This window comes from Sporisorium graminicola, chromosome SGRAM_7 (assembly GCF_005498985.1).
Source record: "Sporisorium graminicola strain CBS 10092 chromosome SGRAM_7, whole genome shotgun sequence".
Classification (NCBI taxonomy): Eukaryota; Fungi; Basidiomycota; class Ustilaginomycetes; order Ustilaginales; family Ustilaginaceae; genus Sporisorium; species Sporisorium graminicola.
In genome coordinates, this window is record NC_043737.1 from 466,793 (window position 1) to 480,085 (window position 13,293).

Sequence of the window (13,293 nt, forward strand, 5' to 3'; positions counted from 1 at the left end):
TTCTTTTCACCGAAACTGACGTCGCCTGCAACAGACGGCGTCTTGTTCGCTAATCTTGACGTAGAACAGAGACAGTTGATTACACCGAACTTTGATATTCGCATTCCTCAGACTGCTAGACTGACTGCCTATGTTCTGTTGTTGAGGATTGTTGAGCCACGACGAGCCTTGTTCCGATCCTATTACAATTCTCTTGAAAAAGCCACGGCAAAAGGCTGTCGGAAAATTGAGGCCCAAAAAATCGACTTGCAAAGCAAGCTTGCTCTCAGGACATATCCGACACCTTGACAAGGATAGACACCTTTTTGGATTGCATAGAAGAACACCAACCGACGAACAGAATGTATGGTTGAAAAGGGGGCGAGCGACGCAAACAAAGACTGGGTTCCTTCTTCTATTCTTTGCACAATTTTTCTTTTGTTTCATAGGCTTGCTCGCGCATCTGCTCACGCCTGCTGGCTGGCAGAGTCGAGAGCCTTTTGTGCAAAGAAGCGAACGTCGGCATCCGAGTCCTCCTTAAGCTTGTCGAGCGCCGGAGTAATCTTGGCCTTGATCACCTCCTTTCCTTCGGGCGTCTTGACCAGCACGCTCGAGAGCACCTCGAACGCCTTGGCCACGTTGAAGCGGATGTTGGGGATCGGGTCGCTCACCATGGGCAGCACCGTGTCGAGTACGTCCCCGGTGATGGCGGGCGTGTCGAGTGAGGGCGCCATGGTGGTGATGGCAAAGATGGTCGTCATGCGGTAGAGGTAGTTGGGGTGCGTGCCCATCTGAAGCACCTTGGGGATGATGGTCTGTCTCGCCCACTCAACGCCGAATACATCTGTGAGCTTCTTGAGGTTGACCGTCGCCGCCTCGCGAATGCTGAACACCGTGTCGCCGAGCCACGACATGCAGAGATTGCTCAACTGCTCGTCAAAGAACTGCACGCCAAGCTGGTTGGCAAGCAACGGGATGTACTCAATGATGGCCTGTCGAACGCGCCACTGCTTGTCTTCCGCCAACTCGACAATGGCGGGGAGCAGCGACTGCGAGAGCAGGTCAATGCCGATCACCTCGTTAACCTGCTCCAGCTTGGAGATGATGTTGAGACGCACATCCGGGAACTCGTCCTTGAGAAGCTGAAGGAACAATGGCAACAGGTGCTCGATGGTGGCCTCCTTGCCCAGTAGCGGGGCCAGACCGGAGATCTGCATGCCCAGCGCTGCGCGGACGTGCTGCGAGTTGTCGCCGGCAAGATCGCGCACACAAGGCATGAGGCGCGCCAAGATGATGTCCTGGTCGACCAACTTGGCAAAACCAGGGATCTGACCTGCACCGGCTGTTCGCACCTCAGCCTCATTGTCCTTGAGAAGATGGACGAATGCCATAACGAGCTCGTCTCGCACCACATCCTCGCCCACAGCCGAAGCCAGCTTGACGAAGTGATCCGCCACCATGTATCGCACCCTCCAACTCTTGTCCTGCACGGCACTGCGAATCGACGGAAGTAGGTAGTTCTTGGACTCGTCGTGGCTGAGAGATTCTGCGATGGCGATCAAATCCTGCACGGTGAGCAGACGCACTGAGTCCTGGTCGTCCGAGGAGAGCTTTCGGTAAAGGGGAATAATGTCCGAGACCACGAGATCTTTCGAGAGGTTCTTTGCGAAGGGGCCAAGATCGCGGGCGGCGGCGCGTCGGACCATGGGGGTATCGTCGTTGCAGAGCGCGGTGAACATCTTGCGGAGCTCATCCTGTGTGGCGGGCTTGGCTTTGGGGTAGACTGCGGAAAAGAGCGAGGTTGAGCTGGTTCGAGATGTGAACCAATCGCCGCCGGAAAGTCGCTTCAGCAAGGGGATGTAGTGCTCTTCGATTTGAGCTTCAGAGAGGACCTCAGCGATCTTGACGATCGATTCCGCTGCCTGCGATTTTGGAAGAGGATGAAAAATTGTGAGAAAGTCAGTACGATGCCAGGTAGCAACATGCGAATAGAGCAGATACCTCGAAAGGATGAGTGCTCGTCCAGTTGGCACGGATCGGTTGTTGACGGCAGCGAGGCAATGCAACTTACCTTTTCACGAACTACGCTCTCTTCAACGGCAGCCAGGTTCTCGAGAGGACCCAGCAAGAGGTGAGCATATGATGGACCCCCCAAGTACTCAACAAAACCGGAACCGAGCTCTTGTGCTAGAGCAAGCAGGACCTCATCCTCGTCATCGAGAGAGTCCTGGAGGAAGGGAATGAGCTCGTCGCGTGCGCGCTCGGGGCCAAGTGCAAGGGCGATGGTGGAGATGCGGTGAATGGCATTCAAGCGGAGAGTGACATCGTCAGATTTCAGCTCATCGATGAGTATGGCGATGGGAAATAGCTGCTCGTCGGCCTCCATGTTGGCGTTGTGTTATTGGGTTTCTTTTTGTTGAAACTGGGCTGTTGCTGGCTGGAGAGATATCTCCTCGGTACAATCGCGCGAAGGGACTGTTCGCTCGTATCAATGCTTGAGCCAATGTTTAAGGATGGGACGGCTCGAGGTTGTGAAATGTGTCGAGATCAAAAGCTGAGCGTGTGTGTGCGGGCAATCGCGTCAAGTCGAGATGGACGCTGATCGTTTTCTCTGCAGATGATTTTGAGCGTCGCAGGCAGCGAATTGCGAGAGCGAGGGAGACAAAGAAACGGAGAACGTGGGTGCCGATACCAACAAGGTGTTAACGAGAGGATCGAGAATTTGTGTGGTGTTGTGGTGGCGATCAGGAAAGTTGAAGAAGAGTTGCGAGAGATTGAAACGATTGACGCGATGATCTGCGCTGGCTGCCAGCCGCAGCAGACAACACAGCCCAGACAGGCGAAAAGACGCTAAACACCACTACCACACACCGCTGAGGAAGGCGGATTAAGCCAGCCAGCTAACTCGCTCTCTGTCCCTTGCTTGTCAGCGCCCGGCCAGCCAGCCAGCCACACACACACCACCAAAGCCCGTGCGTTCAGACAATTTTGTTGAAATTCAAAGCTTTGCTTGGCCCTTATCAATCCGACTCAAATCTTGTATTCATTCGAGCGCTTCAATTATTTGATCGCGTGTGCGGTCAGGTCAGTATTGCCCGATTCTTGGCTCGAAAATCGCAGTCGACGCGTGTATGAGAGACGTTCATGCCAAAAGGCTCGTTCATGCCAAAAGGCTCACTATGGAGTTGCTCTGTCTCATCAACGCATTTACCAGACTCTTTCAGCTTGAAGACAAGTAAGCTTGAGAACGCAATCCACGGAAGACCGTGAGCTGCAACTGCACCTCAAGTCAAGGGTTTCGACATTACCTGGTGTGAGAACAAACGCTGCTTGACTGCATTCCAGTTGGGTCACGTCACTCGACCTCATCCAAGTGCAAGTCAGCATAGACGCTCTCAGTGGGCGTCTGCCAAGCGTGCTTAGTCTCGTCAAAGAGCTCCTTGAACGCGAATTGAAGCTTCTCGCGTTTGGCCATGGCGTTGACCAGATTCTCGGGGAGTTGCGGCCGCACGGGTCCGTTGTATGGCGCGCCTCCGGGTTGAGGTGTACCGCTAGCCGATTGGACGCCGTTGGCGCCGTGGCCTTGCGAGAGATTCGAATCGTCGTGATAGCTGTGTCCGCCTTTCTTGCGCTTGCTCAGACTCGCCTTGATCTGACGCAGTCGTTTGGTCCATCCAAGCTCGATTTCTTTCTCGACCGAGTTGAGGCAGTTGAGATAGTCTTGGTACGCCATTCGGTCTTTTGCGATGCCAAACAGTCGATCCTTGCGTATGCCGTTGACCTTTTGCTGGCGCGCCAACTCGCGCTGCACCATTCTCAGTGTGGTCGAGATCTCGTCGTCGGCTCGCGTCGACCAGTCGAGGTCCTCATCGGCTCCGAGCACTTCGAGCGCCTTGAGCTCCTTGGCGATGCGCTCTTCGAACGTCGCCATGTCCTGATCCTGCACCACTCTATCGAGATCCAAGTCTGGTTCTCCCTCTGCATCGTCCTCGTCGCCCTCCTCGTCATCGACTCCTGCATGCCCGTTGAGGCTCGCGAGCATCGATGGCGGGAGAGCCGACGTGCCATGTCCTCGAGCAGCAGCGCTTGTGTTTGTTTCATCGAGGTCGTGCTCGTTGTGCGAGGGTAGCAGCGAGGCGACCAGACGTTCGGCCAATGGACCGCTACGAGCATCAACCACGGCAGGCGATTCCAGCCCCAGATGCTGATTTGACATTTGCCCGACCCTAAAATGCGTCGGTGGAGGAATGTCGAGTTCTGCACGCGCGGAAGGCAGTCCATTGGTATCCGCGATGCCGTTGCGGGCTGCTGCTGTCCCTCTTGCTGCAAACACGTTTGCGTCCAGCGGGAGACCGCCTCCAGCACCAAGGCTGATGGACGGCGAGCGGGAAACGGCGGAGATGGGATTGCCATAGACATCAACGGACCCACTCGCGATCAGGGCCTCCTCTTCGTCCCATACCTCTTTGTAGTGACGACCTAGAGGCGGCATCTGGAACGGTTCGTGGTCGTCCGACTTGCTCGAGAGCCAGGCCAAGTCGTCCTCTGTCAGCGTCTTAAAGAAAGCATCGGCGTAGTTGTAGAACGTGTTGATGGGCGTTTGTTGCAGGTCTCTGCCTCCCCTTCTGCCCGTGGTAGCCTCCTTGACCATGCTTTGACCAGGAACGAGGGCACCTGGGGTGCCTGGGCCGACGCTCTCGCGTTCCAGCAGTCGATCGCGCTCGCGCTCCTTCTCCTTCCAATCCTTGTTGGCGAAATCCTCGTTCACCTCGCCCGGCTTGGTGGGATACGCTCGAGGTGTGCGCGACTTTTCCAATGCAGGCATGAAGGTGGCTGGTGTGCGAGCAGGCAGCTCCCACCCCGGCGCGGGTTGATAGATGATTGGGGGTCTCGCCGCCAAAGTTGACTGATTGAGCGGTGTGGAGGGTAGCGGAGATGGCGATGGCAAGACGCTGTTGCGCCTGGTGGAGACCTGCGCCGCATCGGATGCCTTTCGAGGGAAGCCCGGTGGTGTCTGGGCGACTGCTGCTGCCGCTGCAGCACTACCTGTGCCCGTGTTTGCCTTTAGGCGCATCCCGATGGCGGGAATTTTGGGTGTGCCCATAGCGTTTGACGAGGTGCCAGACGCGGAAGCAGCGGCTGACCGGGCGGCGGCGTTGGGTGCGGATGAGCCAACGTGTTTGGAGGTGGGAGCACCCCTGGCCGAACCTGCCGCGCCGAGCAAGGCGCCAGCCTCGAACTCGGAGCCCGATTCGTCGTCGTTAGAGTCGGCATCAGCGTCTCTACGCTTGCGCTTCTTGTTCTTGCCGTACGTTCGTCCTGGTCGGCTGGGCATGTCCTCGTCGAGGTCCCACTCTGGGTCGGTCGAGGCGATGCTCTCGTCATCACCACCGAGGTCGAGACTATGTGCTCGTGCTGCTTTGCTTCGAGGGTTGGCTTTGCCGCCTGCGCCTCCAAGCTTGCTAGGCGATTTCGAGTCCGAATAGAGTGCGGACGAGCTCGCGGGGGCACTGTCGTTGTCCCTCTCGCGCTTGATCTTGACTTTGTTCTTGGACGCGAGAGCTCCCGTCGAGGTGGCGCTTGTCGAGCCGTTCACATTGGAAGCAGAGCTGGAGGGTGCAGGCGAGGCGAAGGAGCGCTCGCGCGCCTTCTGGGTTTTGGAGAAAGAGCCGGAGGAGGAGGTGGCAGGCGTTGTCTGCCGCGCCGGATCTGAGTAGAGGCTTTGGGCAGAATTGGAGAGACCAGCGAGGCCGGGAGGGCTGAAGAGATCGTTGGGCGCCGAGAAAAAGAGAGGTCGAGTGGGATCAGAGGGCCGGGATTCGAGGCGAGAAAGACGGGCGGCCGACTCTGCTTTGATCCTGCCGAGATGCTTTGCGAGCGCCGAGAGCTCATCTAGCGAGGGTATCGAGTCGTTGGGCGAAATATTAGAAAGTTGTGCGGGGAGGAAGCGGCGATAGAAGGGGGCGTTGGCGCCAGTGCGAGAGGCTGAAGAGAAGTTGGACGAGGTGCCAGCATCGCGGGATGCTCTTGAAAGCGCTGTGCTCGAGTCTTTCCCTCCCATGGTGGACGAGTAAAGACTGAACTTTAGTGTTTCTGGGAGGCAAGATTCAACCTAAGCTGGTGTGTGCAATGCTGTAGACGCAGGATCGGTGAATACAAAGGGAGCGAGTCGGACAAAGCGGTCCGCCCGCTGGCAGTTGAAAGATGATCCTACGGGTTGATCAGACCCACGTGCCTTGCTGATTCGGTAGTCCAACGGTGATCGCAGACCCGAGTCGAATTGGGGAATTCGGGGCACAGTCAGGGCACAGCCAGGTGCGTGAGCCTGGACTTTCAGTGCCGCAGGATCTGTATCGACGATACACAGCGCAGAAGCGAGATCTGCCTGATCGACGCCCCGCCAAGGTGACCTTGTGAAGAAAGGAGGATGGTGGAGAAGGTGGTGGTGGGGAACAATCAACAACTACGATGTGGGAAGCGACAACACAACAATCGTTTGACAGCCGACGTGACGCGCACTTAGCCGAAGTTTCTGTCGGCCGGATCCGTACACTCTCATCGAACAACCTAACACTGTTCAAATGTGGCCAACAACCCCGCTTTTCAGCACGTTCGTATCGAGAACGTGTCTGCGCACGACAGAGGCCATTGCAGGCGAGGCAGGGCTGGTCTCTTGAGTTAAGCCGATGATGGGCCGCTACGCTGCTGCAAATGCGCTGAAAACGTCACAGCTGATGCAGCTTGCCTTCCCCCGCGCAGCGCATGTTGCTGTTGTTTTTGAATCCAATTTGCTTGCTCGCTCAGCTCCTGTGTGTTTTGAGTCTCGATTCTCGACTCTCGATGCTTGGCAGACAGAACGAGGCTCAAGCTGCTCCGTAGAACGTCGTGCTCCACAAGCACTTTCTCTGCTGTTCGACATGCTCGTCACTATCGTCACAATCAGGAATGGTGCCCACGGACCCTTTGAGCCGACTCTGGAGTGCCTTGGAAGCGGAGGACAAGGTTGAGCTCTCCATTGTGTGGTGACTTCTGGAGGACGGTAAGAGAGACACGGAGAGAGGGACAGACAAAGCGAGAGCCCAAAATCAGATGCTATCTTCGCACTGTGTCTGTCAGTGTTGTTTCACAGTGTCTGTCGCATTACTAAAGACGACCGTGCGTATTTCCCCTGACTCAAAAACACCTCAGCTTGATGCATGCGCTCCCTTGCCTCCGTGCTCCCCCTCCTCCGTCAGCATCACCACCACTTCCTTTCGACTGCCGTGACTGCTTCACCGTTGCTGTTGTGCTACTATCACTACCCACTCGCTCTGGTAGTCGTAGTCACCTCTGTTTGTCACACAGCACTCCTTGCCTTTCTATGTTGGGCGCTTGTTCCTCTTTGGTCCATCTTTGACGGCGCCCAGCTCGTGCGGCTCATCTCTACATTCACGGCACGATCAGGTCACGGACAAGCACAGAGCTGTCGATCAATATCAAGACGACTGGAACTGGTCTTCGAAAAGAAGCACACTTCGCCTGGCTTCAACGTCTTGACTCGGGCGCCGCTCATCACCAGCTCGCTTCCGTGAAGTTGCCACTCTCTCAACACCTCTTCCTTCGTTATGTCGTCCGCTACAGATGCACCTGTGGCGACAGGCGACAAGGATGCCACCGCAGACGAGATCGCCACCGCACCAGAGACAGTCCAGATGACAGATGAGGAGGAACTTGGCGCAGCTTCCGACAAGGATCAGAGCGACTCGGGTAAACTCAAGACGCTCATGGGTATTCTCAAACGCATGGTAGGCGTCAAGGACATTGCCGCCATCCGCATGTCGCTCCCCGCCAACCTCTTGGAACCCGTCCCCAATCTCGAGTATTGGAACTACCTCGATCGTGGCGATTACTTCACTTTGGTTGGCGACCTTGACGACCCGTTTGACCGTATGCTCGCCGTGCTCCGCTTCACCTTCACCAAAGAGCTCAAATATGTCAAGGGCAGGATTTGCAAGCCTTACAACTCGGTCTTGGGAGAACACTTCCGCTGCCACTGGGACTTTGAGCCCGTCAAATTTACAGACTCGCACGTCCTTCCCGTACAATCAATCACCTCAGACAACCCAGAACCGTTGCCTCTTGCCGGCGAGTTGGCTCGCACTCCAACACTGTCAGCCAAAAGGGGAAGCGCACCTCCCTCTCCCTTGGTGCAGGCGCAGGATAAACAGTCACGGCCCGCTTCGATTCGAGGTGTGAGCTTGGAGACCTCCAACTCGACCGGCTCCAAAAAGGCGCTCTCGAAGCTGCTCGGCCGCAAGAAGAATTCCAACAACGTCTCTGAAACACAAACAGCAGCCGCCATCGTCTCGCCGGGAGCCACCGACGAAGGCGAATCAACCGCTGTCACCAGTGCCACCGCCAACGACGCTGCTTCCGCCTCTGGCTCCAGCTCGCAGCATGGCGGCAAGCGACGTCTCTGCTTCTTGACTGAACAGGTCAGCCACCATCCTCCTGTCTCTTCCTTCTTCTGCGAGGCCAAGGATGCCGGCGTGCAGCTCTACGGCGTTGATCAGTTGGGTGCCAAATTCACAGGTACCAGCATTCGGGTGTTCCCCGGCGAGCAGAACAAGGGCATCTTCCTGCGCCTCACCGACAATGCCAAGTGCGGAGCTGCCGGCGAAGAGTACCAGATCACGCACCCCACTGCCTCGATCAATGGCCTGCTGCGAGGTAGCCTGTGGGTGGCCATTTGCGACAGCCTCTACGTCACATGTCGCGGCGGCAAGAGAGACAAGGGGCCAGGCGACGACGGCACACGATTGCGCGCCATTGTCGAGTACAAGGACGAGAGCTGGATCACCAAGGCCAAGTATGCGTTGGAGGGAGTCATCTACGCTTATGGGCCCAACGACGACGCAGACGAGTACACGAGCGCCAAGCAGGTGCCACAAGACAAAGTGCTGGCTACGTTTGAAGGATCATGGAAGGGCAAGATCACGTATAAGAGGAAGGGGGACAAGGAGGCGCGTCTGTTGCTCAACGTCAACGATGTAGACCCGATCACCAAGTCGGTGAGGCCGCTGTCGGCGCAAGATGAGATGGAGAGTCGCAGGATCTGGGATCCTGTCACGAGCGCGATCTTGGCGAAAAAGTACAGCGAGGCGACGAAGCACAAGCAGGAGATTGAGCAGAGGCAGAGGAACATGGCTGCTGAGCGTAAACGGAAAGGCGAGGCGTTTGTGCCGCGCTTTTTCGACGCTGACATTTCGGATGGACGGCCCAAGCTTACTGAGGAGGGTAGGAAGGCGTTGGATGGGGAGAATAATCTGGAAGGGTACGGTGTGGCGAGGAAGCAGGATGATACCAATGACGACGACGACGAGGATGACTTCCAGGATGCCGAGAACTGACCGCCGCACATCACCACAGTAGACTAGACTTTCTCTCTTTTTCCTTTCGCTCTCTCTGACTAGGTTACTCAATCGTGCCTATGACTAAGTTAATCACTTTCGAATCTATCCGCACAATCGACATGCTCCTTTTTTTGGATTCGAACTGCAATAGTGAGTATGAGAGTATGCTCACGCCCACGCTAGACATGGCTGAACGTGGTGGCTGCGGTGAATTCTGTACCGGTGGCTGTCCGTTTGCGACTCGCCTTGAGTTGGGCCTGGAGATCTTTCACCCGTTGCAGCGTTGCCATTTTGTGCTTCCTCCAGCTCGCGGCTCGCTGTTTGCGCTTGGTCCGCTTTGCCGCTTTGCAAGCATTCAGGTCGACTGGTTGAGTGGTTCGCAGCAGCTTGATCGACGTCGGTTGTTGTGCTAGTGGCGGCAGCCAATGTGGGTAGTGGGGCGACTGCGTGGCGGAGCGTATCGCTGTTTCGAGCCAGGAAGCTCTCAATTGACAAACGGAGCCCGTTTCACGTTGGATGGCGGCGAGGATGTGTGCGAGGCGTGCGGAGGTGAAGGCTGTAGTGAGTGCGATGACGGATGCTCGCCTGATCTTAAGGGCTTTCGCGAGCAGAGATTCGGAGCCGATGGGGAGGGCGAAGAGTAGGACTCTTTGAGTGAGGTCCGAAGTTGGTTCCGAGTCGGACGCGTGCAAGACGGCGTTTCTCGCAGAGACCAGCATGGGCAAATGAGCCACGAGCATTGGCTGGGGCACATCGTGTCGACACACAAAGACGACCTTGACACTCGGTGAACCTGCATGTTGCGCCTCCTTGGCCTTTTGCTTGACGTCCTGTGCTTGAAGCTCTTCTAGGTCGCGGGCGATATCAGCTTCGATGGCGCGAGTGATGCTGTTGATCCCTGCCAGCACCTGTTGAGGTGCAAGCCGGTCTGGGTTTGATGCCGCACCATCGATATTGTCCTCGTCAGCGGCTGGACTTGCTTCGGCACACTTGGCAGAGCGCAAGCGCGATCTCCTGCCGAGATCTCTGTGCAGTATGGCCTGGATGTCGGGCTGAGCGAGAAGCTCAATTAGAGCATGAAGGATCGTCTTGGACCCTGCGATGGGCATTTCCGGCCAGGACACGGCGGTGGAGCTGGCCAGCACAGGGCGGAAGACCGGTTTCCTGCCCACTGGCACATTTGGCACCACTGGAGTGCTGGTCGATGAGGAAGCAGACTTTGTCGTCTGTTTCTGCACACGGTCTCTCGGAGTGGAAGCGTCTTCTGCAACCTGCTTACTGCTCGAAAACGTGGTCTCATCCTTCGTCGCTTTGCTCGTCGAAGGAGTAGAGTCGGAGATATCTACTTTTGTGGCGACACCTTTGCGCTTGTCTTTCAGCTTATCATCGAGGCTTCTCGGGGTGGAGATGCCCGATGGCTGTGACTGCGAGTTTGTGAATGAGCCATAAGCAGCTAGTCCAGAAGATGCCTGGCCGAGTTTGACGGGAGACTTGGAGCTCGAGGCGAGCAAGGACGCCAGAGCGGCATCTTTACCGTGCGGCTGTGGCGAAAAGAGCGACGACAGCGACGAAGCCAGTGATGTGCCTGACGAGGAGCCGAAAAGGCCATCGGTGGACCGATTTGAGGGCAGAGAGCGCTGCTTGTTGCGGGATGCAGCACGAATCGTGGTGCTGTTATCGACGTTTGCTTTTTTGGGAGGCACCATGGCGGCTCAAGGCTCTGTGTTTCGAGTCGCTCTGTGGGCTCCGATCGATACCGTTACAGGAGAGCCTATGTCTTCGGCGTGTCCATTGACCGATTTGAGTCGTCGCTGCGTTGAAGCTATGTGTTCGCCATCCGCATGAGAGAGTGAATGAGAGCAAGAAGAAACGGAAAAAAGAAGCGAAAGAGCTAAAAAGCTGCAATTTGGTTGAAATGTGGAGTGACTGCGCTTCTTCTGTTGCTACATGTCACGTTTCAAGAGAAGAAACGAGCCACGAGATAACGCAGTCGACCGTGACAGCCAGAGTGAAAGAGCGGACGGACCACACTCAGCGAGCATACATCTGTGAATCACTTTCTTCCCTTCTCGACATCATCATCGCCATCTCATCCACCAGCGCATCGTTGACTGGCGGCTCGCATTGCTGCTGGCCGACACATCCACAATGGAGACAAGACGATTGCAAGTGCCCGTCATCGGCTTGCGCAGATCCGGCAAGAGCTCCATCCTCAACGTCGTCTACAACGAGCTGCATCCAGACGACACGGTCTTTCTCGAATCCACCACCAAGCCCAGCTTCATCCTTTCCGACAGCTTTCTGCCCATTCGAATCATCGATACGCCCAGTCGTGTACTTTTGGGCGATGTGAGACTAGAGAAAGGTATTCCCCTGTCCACTGCAACCGGAGTCCGTGCTGGCCCACCACCACCGGTTCCCGCTCGAAATGTTCCTGCTCCAACGCAACTGCACAACGGCGCTGCTACTTCTGCTTCCGCTGGTGCACACACAGCGTCCGGCTCAGCTGCAGGATCAATGGTGGCAAACGCGCCCGAGCTGCTAGCGTGGACCGAAGTCTCGGCAGTGGTTTTTGTGATTGATTCTCAGGACGACTACTACGAAGCCTTGTCCAAGTTGCAGACCATCATCCTCTCCGCATTCGCCGAGAACCAAACCATCGAATTCCACGTGTTTGTCCACAAGATCGACGGCTACTCGAACGACTACAGACAAGACACTCTCTCGACCATCCAAGGCAAAGTGCTCGACGATCTGGTTGACAGCAGTCCCAGCTTTATCGCTCAAGCATGGTCGTACCCAGAACCTCTACCTGCAGCCAAAGAGGTCAAATCGTCCTCCAAAAAAGACCGCAGTAGAAGCAAGAGCAAAGATCTCAGCTTCTCGCGGTCGCCAGCTGCAGCAGGTGGAGGCAATTCGAGTTCGGGAGGAGGCGGATACGACGCCAGCGCTTCAGAATTTTCCAGCTTCTCGGGTGGTGGATACCGATCCGATGTGGCTCCTGAACCCGGACTCATCAATCTGGACCAAGCGGTGAGACTGCATTGTCATGCTACTTCAATCTACGATACAAGCGTCTTTGTGGCCATCAGCAAGTTGCAGCAAAGTCTGGCTCATAAGGTGAAACCAGAAGAACCCATCGAAGTGGAATCAAACATATCAGATGGTGTCGGCGCTGGTCTAGCGGCGTCAACTGCGGATGGAGAGGGTAACGGCAAACCGACTCGACCGGCAGCTGCGACGCTTCGACGCAACCTCAGCCTCGCCGAGTCGATGGAGCAGGTATGCGACTCGATCTGCTCCACGTGTCGGTTCGAGAATGCCTTTCTGTTTGACCTGCCGACACGCACCTACATTGGGTCCGACTCGGCACCCTTTGACGCTTCCTCTTTTGACCTTGTGTTCGACTATGCTGGCTTTCTGGCCAAGTTTGCCGGGCTCTACGCTGGTGTTCAATCGGAATCGTCCAACGCCGTGGCAAGCTCGCAGCAGCAGCCCTCGTCGGCAGCATCTGGCTCGAGTTCGGCTTTTCAACTCTCCACATCTCCCTCGTCGGCACGTCGATTCTTGCTCGGGAGGATCTCGAAGGACACGTCGAAAGCTGCGACCGATGCTAGCGCGGGTGCTTCCGCCAAGTCGGCCAACGCTCCGGCAGTGCAGCGATGGGCGAGCTCGGTGACAAGGCTGCAGCCCGACAAGTCGTTGTGCTTCTGGCAGATCAACCACCGACTCGCACTGATTGCCCTGATGCATTCCGACGTGCATGCGAAGCAGACGGGGCTGATTGATTACAACATCACTTTTTTCCGAAGGGCTGTGCAGGGCTTGTATGGGTTGGCCCAGACTAGCACGTAGCGGCATCAGCGGTTGAGGGTCTCACATTCATGATTCGATCTTGCATGCAATCACATTCTCTTGACAG

General features: G+C 56.4%; 5 protein-coding genes across 5 annotated transcripts; 2 read left to right on the plus strand and 3 right to left on the minus strand.

The window, feature by feature from the left end:
• Nucleotides 1-446: 446 nt before the first annotated feature.
• On the minus strand, nucleotides 447-2,365 carry EX895_005612 (uncharacterized protein; the record flags this gene model as incomplete). Its single annotated transcript, XM_029886204.1, has 2 exons — nucleotides 447-1,901; nucleotides 2,051-2,365. The coding sequence occupies 2 exons, from the start codon at nucleotides 2,363-2,365 to the stop codon at nucleotides 447-449; spliced, it is 1,770 nt and encodes a 589-aa protein (XP_029737435.1).
• A 969-nt stretch (nucleotides 2,366-3,334) lies between these two features.
• Nucleotides 3,335-6,040, minus strand: EX895_005613 (uncharacterized protein; the record flags this gene model as incomplete). Its single annotated transcript, XM_029886205.1, has 1 exon — nucleotides 3,335-6,040. The coding sequence occupies one exon, from the start codon at nucleotides 6,038-6,040 to the stop codon at nucleotides 3,335-3,337; it is 2,706 nt and encodes a 901-aa protein (XP_029737436.1).
• Nucleotides 6,041-7,583: 1,543 nt separating this feature from the next.
• On the plus strand, nucleotides 7,584-9,368 carry EX895_005614 (uncharacterized protein; the record flags this gene model as incomplete). The annotated part of the gene is made up of 1 exon (XM_029886206.1): nucleotides 7,584-9,368. The coding sequence occupies one exon, from the start codon at nucleotides 7,584-7,586 to the stop codon at nucleotides 9,366-9,368; it is 1,785 nt and encodes a 594-aa protein (XP_029737437.1).
• A 182-nt stretch (nucleotides 9,369-9,550) lies between these two features.
• EX895_005615 (uncharacterized protein) lies at nucleotides 9,551-11,077 on the minus strand (the record flags this gene model as incomplete). The annotated part of the gene is made up of 1 exon (XM_029886207.1): nucleotides 9,551-11,077. One exon carries the CDS (start codon nucleotides 11,075-11,077, stop codon nucleotides 9,551-9,553), a length of 1,527 nt encoding a protein of 508 aa, XP_029737438.1.
• An 811-nt stretch (nucleotides 11,078-11,888) lies between these two features.
• On the plus strand, nucleotides 11,889-13,226 carry EX895_005616 (uncharacterized protein; the record flags this gene model as incomplete). The annotated part of the gene is made up of 1 exon (XM_029886208.1): nucleotides 11,889-13,226. The coding sequence occupies one exon, from the start codon at nucleotides 11,889-11,891 to the stop codon at nucleotides 13,224-13,226; it is 1,338 nt and encodes a 445-aa protein (XP_029737439.1).
• Nucleotides 13,227-13,293: the final 67 nt, after the last annotated feature.